The 12793-nt window shown below is 54.3% G+C and overlaps 1 protein-coding gene across 6 annotated transcripts in view; it reads left to right on the top strand.

Moving 5' to 3' along the window:
- The window catches only part of LOC144944852 (uncharacterized), a 95172-nt gene that overhangs the window by 29353 nt on the left and 53026 nt on the right, over positions 1-12793 (top strand). For all 6 annotated transcript variants that reach the window (XM_078873120.1, XM_078873299.1, XM_078873088.1 and 3 more), the window contains 2 exons: positions 7880-8005; positions 8950-9038. In XM_078873120.1, the coding sequence (XP_078729246.1) occupies positions 7880-8005; positions 8950-9038 (215 nt within the window). The remainder of the gene's footprint in view (positions 1-7879; positions 8006-8949; positions 9039-12793) is intronic.

Here is a 12793-nt window from a genome sequence, read left to right as displayed (position 1 = left end):
CTCACAGCTCACTCTCACTCATAGCTCACTCTCACACACAGCTCACTCTCACTCACAGCTCACTCACAGCTCACTCACAGCTCACTCTCACACACAGCTCACTCTCACTCACAGCTCACTCACAGCTCACTCACAGCTCACTCTCACTCACAGCTCACTCTCACTCACAGCTCACTCTCACTCACAGCTCACTCACAGCTCACTCTCACTCACAGCTCACTCTCACTCACAGCTCACTCTCACTCACAGCTCACTCTCACTCACAGCTCACTCTCACACACAGCTCACTCTCACACACAGCTCACTCTCACTCACAGCTCACTCACACTCACAGCTCACTCTCACTCACAGCTCACTCTCACACACAGCTCACTCTCACTCACAGCTCACTCTCACTCACAGCTCACTCACAGCTCACTCTCACTCACAGCTCACTCTCACTCACAGCTCACTCACAGCTCACTCTCACTCACAGCTCACTCTCACACACAGCTCACTCTCACTCACAGCTCACTCTCACTCACAGCTCACTCACACTCACAGCTCACTCTCACTCACAGCTCACTCTCACTCACAGCTCACTCACACTCACAGCTCACTCTCACTCACAGCTCACTCTCACACACAGCTCACTCTCACTCACAGCTCACTCTCACACACAGCTCACTCTCACTCACAGCTCACTCTCACTCACAGCTCACTCACACTCACAGCTCACTCTCACTCACAGCTCACTCTCACACACAGCTCACTCACACTCACAGCTCACTCTCACACACAGCTCACTCTCACACACAGCTCACTCTCACTCACAGCTCACTCTCACTCACAGCTTACTCTCACTCACAGCTCACTCTCACACACAGCTCACTCTCACTCACAGCTCACTCTCACTCACAGCTCACTCTCACACACAGCTCACTCTCACTCACAGCTCACTCTCACTCACAGCTCACTCTCACTCACAGCTCACTCTCACTCACAGCTCACTCTCACTCACAGCTCACTCTCACTCACAGCTCACTCTCACTCACAGCTCACTCTCACACACAGCTCACTCACACTCACAGCTCACTCTCACACACAGCTCACTCTCACACACAGCTCACTCTCACTCACAGCTCACTCTCACTCACAGCTCACTCTCACTCACAGCTCACTCTCACTCACAGCTTACTCTCACTCACAGCTCACTCTCACACACAGCTCACTCTCACTCACAGCTCACTCTCACTCACAGCTCACTCTCACACACAGCTCACTCTCACTCACAGCTCACTCTCACTCACAGCTTACTCTCACTCACAGCTCACTCTCACACACAGCTCACTCTCACTCACAGCTCACTCTCACTCACAGCTCACTCTCACTCACAGCTCACTCTCACTCACAGCTCACTCTCACTCACAGCTCACTCTCACTCACAGCTCACTCTCACTCACAGCTCACTCTCACTCACAGCTCACTCTCACTCATAGCTCACTCTCACTCACAGCTCACTCTCACTCACAGCTCACTCTCACTCACAGCTCACTCTCACTCACAGCTCACTCTCACTCACAGCTCACTCTCACTCACAGCTCACTCTCACTCACAGCTCACTCTCACTCACAGCTCACTCTCACTCACAGCTCACTCTCACTCACAGCTCACTCTCACTCACAGCTCACTCTCACTCACTCTCACTCACAGCTCACTCTCACACACAGCTCACTCTCACTCATAGCTCACTCTCACTCACAGCTCACTCTCACACACAGCTCACTCTCACTCACAGCTCACTCTCACTCACAGCTCACTCTCACTCACTCTCACTCACAGCTCACTCTCACACACAGCTCACTCTCACTCATAGCTCACTCTCACACACAGCTCACTCTCACTCACAGCTCACTCTCACTCACAGCTCACTCTCACTCACAGCTCACTCTCACTCACAGCTCACTCTCACTCACAGCTCACTCTCACTCATAGCTCACTCTCACACACAGCTCACTCTCACTCACAGCTCACTCTCACACACAGCTCACTCTCACTCACAGCTCACTCTCACTCATAGCTCACTCTCACTCACAGCTCACTCTCACTCACAGCTCACTCTCACTCACAGCTCACTCTCACTCACTCTCACTCACAGCTCACTCTCACACACAGCTCACTCTCACTCATAGCTCACTCTCACTCACAGCTCACTCTCACACACAGCTCACTCTCACTCACAGCTCACTCTCACTCACAGCTCACTCTCACTCACTCTCACTCACAGCTCACTCTCACTCATAGCTCACTCACAGCTCACTCTCACTCACAGCTCACTCTCAGCTCACTCTCACTCACAGCTCACTCTCACTCACAGCTCACTCTCACTCACAGCTCACTCTCACTCACAGCTCACTCTCACTCACTCTCACTCACAGCTCACTCTCACTCACAGCTCACTCTCACTCACAGCTCACTCTCACACACAGCTCACTCTCACACACAGCTCACTCTCACTCACAGCTCACTCTCACTCACAGCTCACTCTCACACACAGCTCACTCTCACTCACAGCTCACACACAGCTCACTCACAGCTCACTCTCACACACAGCTCACTCTCACACACAGCTCACTCACACACACAGCTCACTTTCACTCACAGCTCACTCTCACTCACAGCTCACTCTCACTCACAGCTCACTCATAGCTCACTCACAGCTCACTCAAACACACAGCTCACTCTCACACACAGCTCACGCATAGCTCACTCTCACTCACAGCTCACTCTCACACACAGCTCACTCACAGCTCACTCTCACACAGCTCACTCCCAGCTCACTCTCACACACAGCTCACTCTCACTCACAGCTCACTCTCACTCACAGCTCACTCTCACAGCTCACTCATAGCTCACTCACACACAGCTCACTCACAGCTCACTCTCACTCACAGCTCACTCTCACTCACAGCTCACTCTCACTCACAGCTCACTCTCACACACAGCTCACACACAGCTCACTCTCACACACAGCTCACTCTCACACACAGCTCACTCTCACTCACAGCTCACTCTCACACACAGCTCACTCTCACACACAGCTCACTCACAGCTCACTTTCACACACAGCTCACTCTCACTCACAGCTCACTCTCACACACAGCTCACTCACAGCTCACTCTCACACACAGCTCACTCTCACACACAGCTCACTCTCACTCACAGCTCACTCTCACACACAGCTCACTCTCACACACAGCTCACTCTCACTCACAGCTCACTCTCACACACAGCTCACTCACAGCTCACTCTCACACACAGCTCACTCAAAGCTCACTCTCACACACAGCTCACTCACAGCTCACTCTCACCACAGCTCACTCATAGCTCACTCTCACACACAGCTCACTCACACACACAGCTCACTCTCACTCACAGCTCACTCTCACTCGCAGCTCACTCTCACTCACAGCTCACTCTCACTCACAGCTCACTCTCACACACAGCTCACTCTCACACACAGCTCACTCTCACACACAGCTCACTCTCACACACAGCTCACACTCACACACAGCTCACTCTCACTCACAGCTCACTCTCACTCACAGCTCACTCTCACTCACAGCTCACTCACACACACAGCTCACTCTCACAGCTCACTCTCACACACAGCTCACTCTCACTCACAGCTCACTCTCACTCACAGCTCACTCTCACTCACAGCTCACTCACACACATAGCTCACTCTCACTCACAGCTCACTCTCACACACAGCTCACTCTCACTCACAGCTCACTCTCACTAACAGCTCACTCTCACACACAGCTCACACAAACAGCACACACAGCTCACACAAACAGCACACACAGCTCACACAAACAGCACACACAGCTCACGCAAACAGCACACACAGCTCACACAAACAGCACACACAGCTCACACAAACAGCACACACAGCTCACACAAACAGCACACACAGCTCACACAAACAGCACACACAGCTCACACAAACAGCACACACAGCTCACACAAACAGCACACACAGCTCACACAAACAGCACACACAGCTCACACAAACAGCACACACAGCTCACACAAACAGCACACACAGCTCACACAAACAGCACACACAGCTCACACAAACAGCACACACAGCTCACACAAACAGCACACACAGCTCACACAAACAGCACACACAGCACACACACACAGCACACACACACAGCACACACAGCTCACACAAACAGCACACACAGCTCACACAAACAGCACACACAGCTCACACAAACAGCACACACAGCTCACACAAACAGCACACACAGTACACACACACAGCACACACAGCACACACACACAGCACACACAGCTCACACAAACAGCACACACAGCTCACACAAACAGCACACACAGCTCACACAAACAGCACACACAGCTCACACAAACAGCACACACAGCACACACACACAGCACACACAGCACACACACACAGCACACACAGCTCACACAAACAGCACACACAGCTCACACAAACAGCACACACAGCTCACACAAACAGCACACACAGCACACACACAGCACACACAGCACACACACACAGCACACACAGCTCACACAAACAGCACACACAGCTCACACAAACAGCACACACAGCTCACACAAACAGCACACACAGCTCACACAAACAGCACACACAGCTCACACAAACAGCACACACAGCACACACACAGCACACACACACAGCACACACAGCTCACACAAACAGCACACACAGCTCACACAAACAGCACACACAGCTCACACAAACAGCACACACAGCTCAGACAAACAGCACACACAGCACACACACACAGCACACACAGCACACACACACAGCACACACAGCTCACACAAACAGCACACACAGCTCACACAAACAGCACACACAGCTCACACAAACAGCACACACAGCACACACACACAGCACACACAGCACACACAGCTCACACAAACAGCACACACAGCTCACACAAACAGCACACACAGCTCACACAAACAGCACACACAGCTCACACAAACAGCACACACAGCTCACACAAACAGCACACACAGCACACACACACAGCACACACAGCTCACACACACAGCACACACAGCTCACACAAACAGCACACACAGCTCACACAAACAGCACACACAGCTCACACAAACAGCACACACAGCACACACAGCACACACACACAGCACACACAGCTCACACACACAGCACACACAGCTCACACAAACAGCACACACAGCTCACACAAACAGCACACACAGCTCACACAAACAGTACACACAGCACACACAGCACACACACACAGCACACACACACAGCACACACAGCTCACACAAACAGCACACACAGCTCACACAAACAGCACACACAGCTCACACAAACAGCACACACAGCTCACACAAACAGCACACACAGCACACACACACAGCACACACAGCTCACACAAACAGCACACACAGCTCACACAAACAGCACACACAGCTCACACAAACAGCACACACAGCTCACACAAACAGCACACACAGCACACACAGCACACACACACAGCACACACAGCTCACACAAACAGCACACACAGCTCACACGAACAGCACACACAGCTCACACAAACAGCACACACAGCACACACACACAGCACACACAGCACACACACACAGCACACACAGCTCACACAAACAGCACACACAGCTCACACAAACAGCACACACAGCTCACACAAACAGCACTCACAGCTCACACAAACAGCACACACAGCTCACACAAACAGCACACACAGCACACACACACAGCACACACAGCACACACACACAGCACACACAGCTCACACACACAGCACACACAGCTCACACAAACAGCACACACAGCTCACACAAACAGCACACACAGCACACACACACAGCACACACAGCACACACACAGCACACACAGCTCACACAAACAGCACACACAGCTCACACAAACAGCACACACAGCTCACACAAACAGCACACACAGCTCACACAAACAGCACACACAGCTCACACAAACAGCACACACAGCACACACACACAGCACACACAGCACACACACACAGCACACACAGCTCACACAAACAGCACACACAGCTCACACAAACAGCACACACAGCTCACACAAACAGCACACACAGCTCACACAAACAGCACACACAGCTCACACAAACAGCACACACAGCTCACACAAACAGCACACACAGCTCACACAAACAGCACACACAGCTCACACAAACAGCACACACAGCTCACACAAACAGCACACACAGCACACACACACAGCACACACAGCACACACACACAGCACACACAGCTCACACAAACAGCACACACAGCTCACACAAACAGCACACACAGCTCACACAAACAGCACACACAGCTCACACAAACAGCACACACAGCTCACACACACAGCACACACAGCTCACACAAACAGCACACACAGCTCACACAAACAGCACACACAGTTCACACACACAGTACACACAGCACACACACACAGCACACACAGCACACACAAACAGCACACACAGCTCACACAAACAGCACACACAGTTCACACACACAGCACACACAGCACACACACACAGCACACACAGCTCACACAAACAGCACACACAGCTCACACAAACAGCACACACAGTTCACACACACAGTACACACAGCTCACACACACAGCACACACAGCACACACAAACAGCACACACAGCTCACACAAACAGCACACACAGTTCACACACACAGCACACACAGCACACACACACAGCACACACAGCACACACAAACAGCACACACAGCTCACACAAACAGCACACACAGTTCACACACACAGCACACACAGCACACACACACAGCACACACAGCACACACACACAGCACACACAGCTCACACAAACAGCACAAACAACTCACACAACTCACTCACAGCTCACTCTCACAGCTCACACGTAGAGCACATTCACAGAGACATCAGTCTCAGCTGCAACGCAAGCAGACGGGTGGTCAGCTTACACAGACACCACACTCACGCGCACAAACACGCACGCACACGCAACGCACACGCATGTGCAGGCACACAGGCACCTACAGGCACGTACACAGCGTGGTGCTCTCATGTCCGTGTGTCTTTGAGTTTGTGTCTGTGTGTCTACGAGTGGGTGTGTCTGTGTGTCTGTGTGTCTACGAGTGGGTATGTCTGTGTGTCTGTGTGTCTGTGAGTGGGCGTGTCTGTGTGTCTGTGTGTCTACGAGTGGGTGTGTCTGTGTGTCTGTGTGTCTGTGTGTCTACGAGTGGGCGTGTCTGTGTGTCTGTGTGTCTGTGAGTGGGCGTGTCTGTGTGTCTGTGTGTCTACGAGTGGGTGTGTCTGTGTGTCTGTGTGTCTGTGTGTCTACGAGTGGGCGTGTCTGTGTGTCTGTGTGTCTACGAGTGGGTGTGTCTGTGTGTCTGTGTGTCTACGAGTGGGCGTGTCTGTGTGTCTGTGTGTCTACGAGTGGGTGTGTCTGTGTGTCTGTGTGTCTACGAGTGGGTGTGTCTGTGTGTCTGTGAGTGGGTGTGTCTGTGTGTCTGTGAGTGGGTGTGTCTGTGTGTCTGTGTGTCTGTATGTCTGTGTGTCTGTGTGTCTACGAGTGGGTGTGTCTGTGTGTCTGTGAGTGGGTGTGTCTGTGTGTCTGAGTGGGTGTGTCTGTGTGTCTGTGTGTCTGTGAGTCTGTGTGTCTGTGAGTGTGTGTGTCTGTGTGTCTGTGTGTCTGTGAGTGGGTGTCTGTGTGTTTGTGTGTCTACGAGTGGGTATGTCTGTGTGTCTGTGTGTCCGTGTGTCTGTGTCACCACGTCTGCGTGTGTCTCTGTCTCCACACAGAGCTGCTGGCCCAGGCTCTCACGTCTCTGTCTGACAAGGACTCCCCAGTGCCCGACGCAAACTTCAGACCCATCAACGGCACTGTGCGGGTTCTGGTGAACTACACGGACTTGAGCCCAGCACTGGGTGAGCAGCACGGAGCGAGTAGAGAGTGGTGGTAGTGGTGGTAGAGTAGAGTAGAGAGTGGTGGTGGTGGTGGTAGAGTAGAGTAGAGAGTGGTGGTAGTGGTGGTAGAGTAGAGTGGAGAGTGGTGGTAGTGGTGGTAGTGTAGAGTAGAGAGTGGTGATAGTGGTGGTAGAGTAGAGTAGAGAGTGGTGGTAGTGGTGGTGGTAGAGTAGAGAGTGGTGGTAGTGGTGGTAGAGTAGAGTGGAGAGTGGTGGTAGTGGTGGTAGTGTAGAGTAGAGAGTGGTGATAGTGGTGGTAGAGTAGAGTAGAGAGTGGTGGTGGTTGTTGTGGTGGTGCTGTGGGGAGTGGTGGTGTAGTGGTTAGCGCTACGCTGCGCTATGGACCCGGCGACCTGAGTTCGATTCCCGCTCACGGCCAGTACCCGGTGACGATTATCTGAACTGGTCCTGGGCCTCCCGTAGGTCGACTCAGCCTCAACTGAGTACCTGGTGCGGTGTGTAAACATCAACACTGGGGAGACAAAGGCGGTCGGATGTGCTGCTGGCCACCCACCCCCTCGTGTGCCGTTCGGCCTTCATAGGTGCTCGCTAACAGCACTTGCCCCAACAGTCTGTTACAGGCTACACGGGGGTCTTCGGTGCTTAGTGGTGGTGGTGTTAGTGGTTGCGTGGTTGTTGATGTGGTTGTTGATGTGGTTGTTGATGTGGTTGTTGATGTGGTTGTTGATGTGGTTGTTGATGTGATTGTTGTTGTGGTTGTTGACGTGGTTGTTGACGTGGTTGTTGATGTGGTTGTTGTTGTGGTTATTGATGTGGTTGTTGATGTGGTTGTTGATGTGGTTGTTGATGTGGTTGTTGATATGCTTGTTGTTGTGGTTGTTGTAGTGGTTGTTGATGTGGTTGTAGTGGTTGTTGATGTGGTTGTTGTTGTTGTGGTTGTGTCAGGCCGTGCTGTGGGTCAGTGCGGCACCATCAAACATCTCCTGGACATCCTGAAGCACCAGCCGCTGTGGGAGCGCAGCAACACTGAGCCGGTACGGGGACACGCGGGGAGACGTGGGGAGACACGGGGAGACGTGGGGAGACACGGGGAGACGTGGGGAGACACGGGGACACACTGGGAGACACGGGGAGACGCGGAGAGATGTCGGGAGACACAGGGAGACACCGGGAGACAAGGGGAGACGTGGGGAGACGTGGGGAGACACAGGGAGATAAGGGGAGACGTGGGGAGACACGGGGAGACGCGGGGAGACGTGGGGAGACACAGGGAGATAAGGGGAGACGTGGGGAGACACGGGGAGACGCGGGGAGACGCGGGGAGACGCGGGGAGACGCGGGGAGACGTGGGGAGACACGGGGAGATAAGGGGAGACGTGGGGAGACACGGGGAGACGCGGGGAGACGTGGGGAGACACGGGGAGACACGGGGAGACACGGGGAGACGCGGGGAGACACGGGGAGACACGGGGAGACGCGGGGAGACACGGGGAGACACGGGGAGATAAGGGGAGACGTGGGGAGACACGGGGAGACGCGGGGAGACGCGGGGAGACGTGGGGAGACACGGAGAGACACGGGGAGACGCGGGGAGACGCGGGGACACGCGGGGACACGCGGGGAGACGCGGGGAGACACGGGGAGACGTGGGGAGACACGGAGAGACACGGGGAGACGCGGGGAGACGCGGGGAGACACGGATGGACACACGGGGAGACACGGGGAGACGCGGGGACACACGGGGAGACACGGGGAGACACGGGGAGACGCGGGGAGACATGGATGGACACACGGGGAGACGCGGGGAGATGCGGGGAGACACGGGGAGACGCGGGGAGACACGGGGAGACGCGGGGAGACACGGGGAGACGCGGGGAGACACGGATGGACACACGGGGACACACGGGGAGACGCGGGGAGACGCGGGGAGACACGGATGGACACACGGATGGACACACGGATGGACACACGGGGAGACGCGGGGAGACGCGGGGACACACGGGGAGACACGCGGAGACATGGGGTGAGTAGATGATGGCGAGTAGTAGATGATGGCGGGTAGTAGATGATGGTGAGTAGTAGATGATGGTGAGTAGTAGATGATGGTGAGTAGTAGATGGTGGTGAGTAGTAGATGATGATGGCGATAGAGGTTGCTACATTCACCATTCAATTGGCAGGTTGCACAATGGCTGTTGTTTAGGCGTCTGCATGTTTCATACTTCACGTCGGCATTGTTTACAACACACACACACACAGGTGAGTGACGTCAACAATTCACGTTTTATAGGCGAATGCAGTTCCACCATTCGTACTCATTCAACACAAATGATGATGGATGTTGCGTGGTCTGACCTTCACTTGTAGATGAAGTCACTCGCCACTCCTTCTGGACAAAGATGTCAGTGACTTTGTTGTAGAAGTCCTCTTTGTTCTCTTTGAGTTGTTAAAGTCTCTCCGTCTCAGTCGAGGTGATTGCCAGGGATGAAAGTCGTCCTTGGTCAGTCCGATTCCCACTGTTTTGAGTCGTTTCACAGCAGAGAACCACGACCTCCAGCGGCCGCTGTTGCAGCTGGCGCAGTGAGCGCTGCCAGCAGCAGCAGCTGAGTGACTCTGTCGCCTCGCGAGCCGTCGGCATCAGATCATTGTGGGCCACAAAGCTGAGGAGCCGTCCGGGTGATTTGCTTCGTTCCTCACCATTTGTGAACTATCCACTCCGACGAGGTCAGCCTTGAGTCTAACAAAGTCAGAGTTCCTGCACATTGTGATTGGCTCTGCAGTTTGGTGTCATCCAAATGTCGCGACATTTCATGAAATTTCGTGCAATCAACCAAACCAAGGAAAGTTAACTCACCGGAATGATCAAACCTCGCTCTCACGTGAGCACTGATGTTGTCCACGATGTCATCAAACATTCTGTTCCTCTCATCTCTGATTGGCTGTTGACTTTGGGCAATGTCTGTCAGGCCACGTGTGACGCATTTCTGCTCCAATCGATCACAGAAGCTGTCAAACTCTTGTCTCTGGCGTCCCACAACTCCCATCGCGTCACGGATTCGCTCACAGCAGAATCAGTGTCCACTACTTTGTTCTGCAGCAGGCGGCAGAGCGCATCGGGCTCATTGAAAGTGCCCTCGTGTGCCACCGTGAAGAAGCAGGCTGATGCTTTTGACAGCCAGACGTCACGTCTGGCGGCCATCATGAGGGTGTCGTTGTCCAGCCATCGCCTGGAGCACGTCGCGCAGATCAGACTGGTAGCTGCCGAGCGTGAGAACGAGTCTAGAAGCTGAGCTCCATCTGGTGGACGCTGCTCGTGCTGAACGTCGCTTCACGACGTCGCCCAGGAGGTGGGGGCACGTGGTCGACTCAGGAGGTGGGGGGCACGTGGTCGACTCAGGAGGTGGGTGCACGTGGTCGACTCAGGAGGTGGGTGCACGTGGTCGACTCAGGAGGTGGGGTGCACGTGGTCGACTCAGGAGGTGGGTGCACGTGGTCGACTCAGGAGGTGGGTGCACGTGGTCGACTCAGGAGGTGGGGGCACGTGGTCGACTCAGGAGGTGGGGGCACGTGGTCAACTCAGGAGGTGGGGGCACGTGGTCGACTCAGGAGGTGGGTGCACGTGGTCGACTCAGGAGGTGGGTGCACGTGGTCGACTCAGTGAAGACGTCGCAAGCCCCTCAACTGTTTTAAACACGTTGACACTCAGGCGCACATCTTGCTGAGAGCGAGATGAGCGCCAGCTTCAACTTGTGTGCGTAGCAATGGGTGAGCCTCGCTTCAGGCCCCTTGTCTGTCACCTTGGCCTGCACCCCACGAAGACCTGATGCCGTCACAGTCTGAGCTTCCAGCTCTTCAACGCAGTTTCCCCAACACTCACGAAACATCACCGGCCATAGCCGGCGCTGGTCTGTCATCAGCGACGTCACCAGATCCCAAGAACGCCTCCCCCAGCTCACAAGTCGTCACCGCGCTTGTAGCCACGACGACGCAGCTCCACAGAGGCCTGGGCCTTGTCTGTGACAGCCGTGGCCTCGTCCACTTGGAGCGCAACCAGTGGGGCTGCGTTCATCTCCCCGTTGACGTCACTGCTAACGACGTCACCGACCGCTTCGATTAAGTCGTTCTGTGTTCTGTGTGAGGAGCCATGACACACAGCGGATGTCTCCACATGTCTCGCTCACTTTCATCGTTCTCAGCAAGAGCGTGAAACGGCTCCTCCACATCGTCACCACGATGATTAGCGCCTTGCACCCTCACCGTCACCACGACATGCTGATGGTTCCTGTCTGGCTCGGCAGCAGGTCGCATTGATGAGGCCTTTCACAACCTCGCGGTTTTCCTTTAGCTCAGCGTCGTGGATGCTGATGTTTAATCTCCGCCGTCCATTCAAAGCCAGATCTATCCTTGAAGCTCCAGACGTGTTTACAGCAATTTGGCGTTGAATGTGAGTTGTCGATTGTTCACGTTTGTTGAGGCTCCTTGGTAGATGTCCAAGTCACAGAATCCCGCGTGAGTCCAAGCGTCGTCGGCAGTGGAGAACAGAAGTCAGCGGCAGCAGTGAAGGCGATTCACTTGGTAGCACTGCCACACGCAGCAGGTGCAGCAGTGAAGGTGATTCACTTGGTAGCACTGCCACACGCAGCAGGGGCAGCAGTGAAGGTGATTCACTTGGTAGCACTGCCACACGCAGCAGGTGCAGCAGTGAAGGCGATTCACTTGGTAGCACTGCCACACGCAGCAGGGGCAGCAGTGAAGGCGATTCACTTGGTAGCACTGCCACATGCAGCAGC

This window comes from Lampetra fluviatilis, chromosome 1, assembly GCF_964198595.1.
Source record: "Lampetra fluviatilis chromosome 1, kcLamFluv1.1, whole genome shotgun sequence".
Taxonomy (NCBI): Eukaryota; Metazoa; Chordata; class Hyperoartia; order Petromyzontiformes; family Petromyzontidae; genus Lampetra; species Lampetra fluviatilis.
This window is presented reverse-complemented; position numbering and strand designations above follow the sequence as displayed.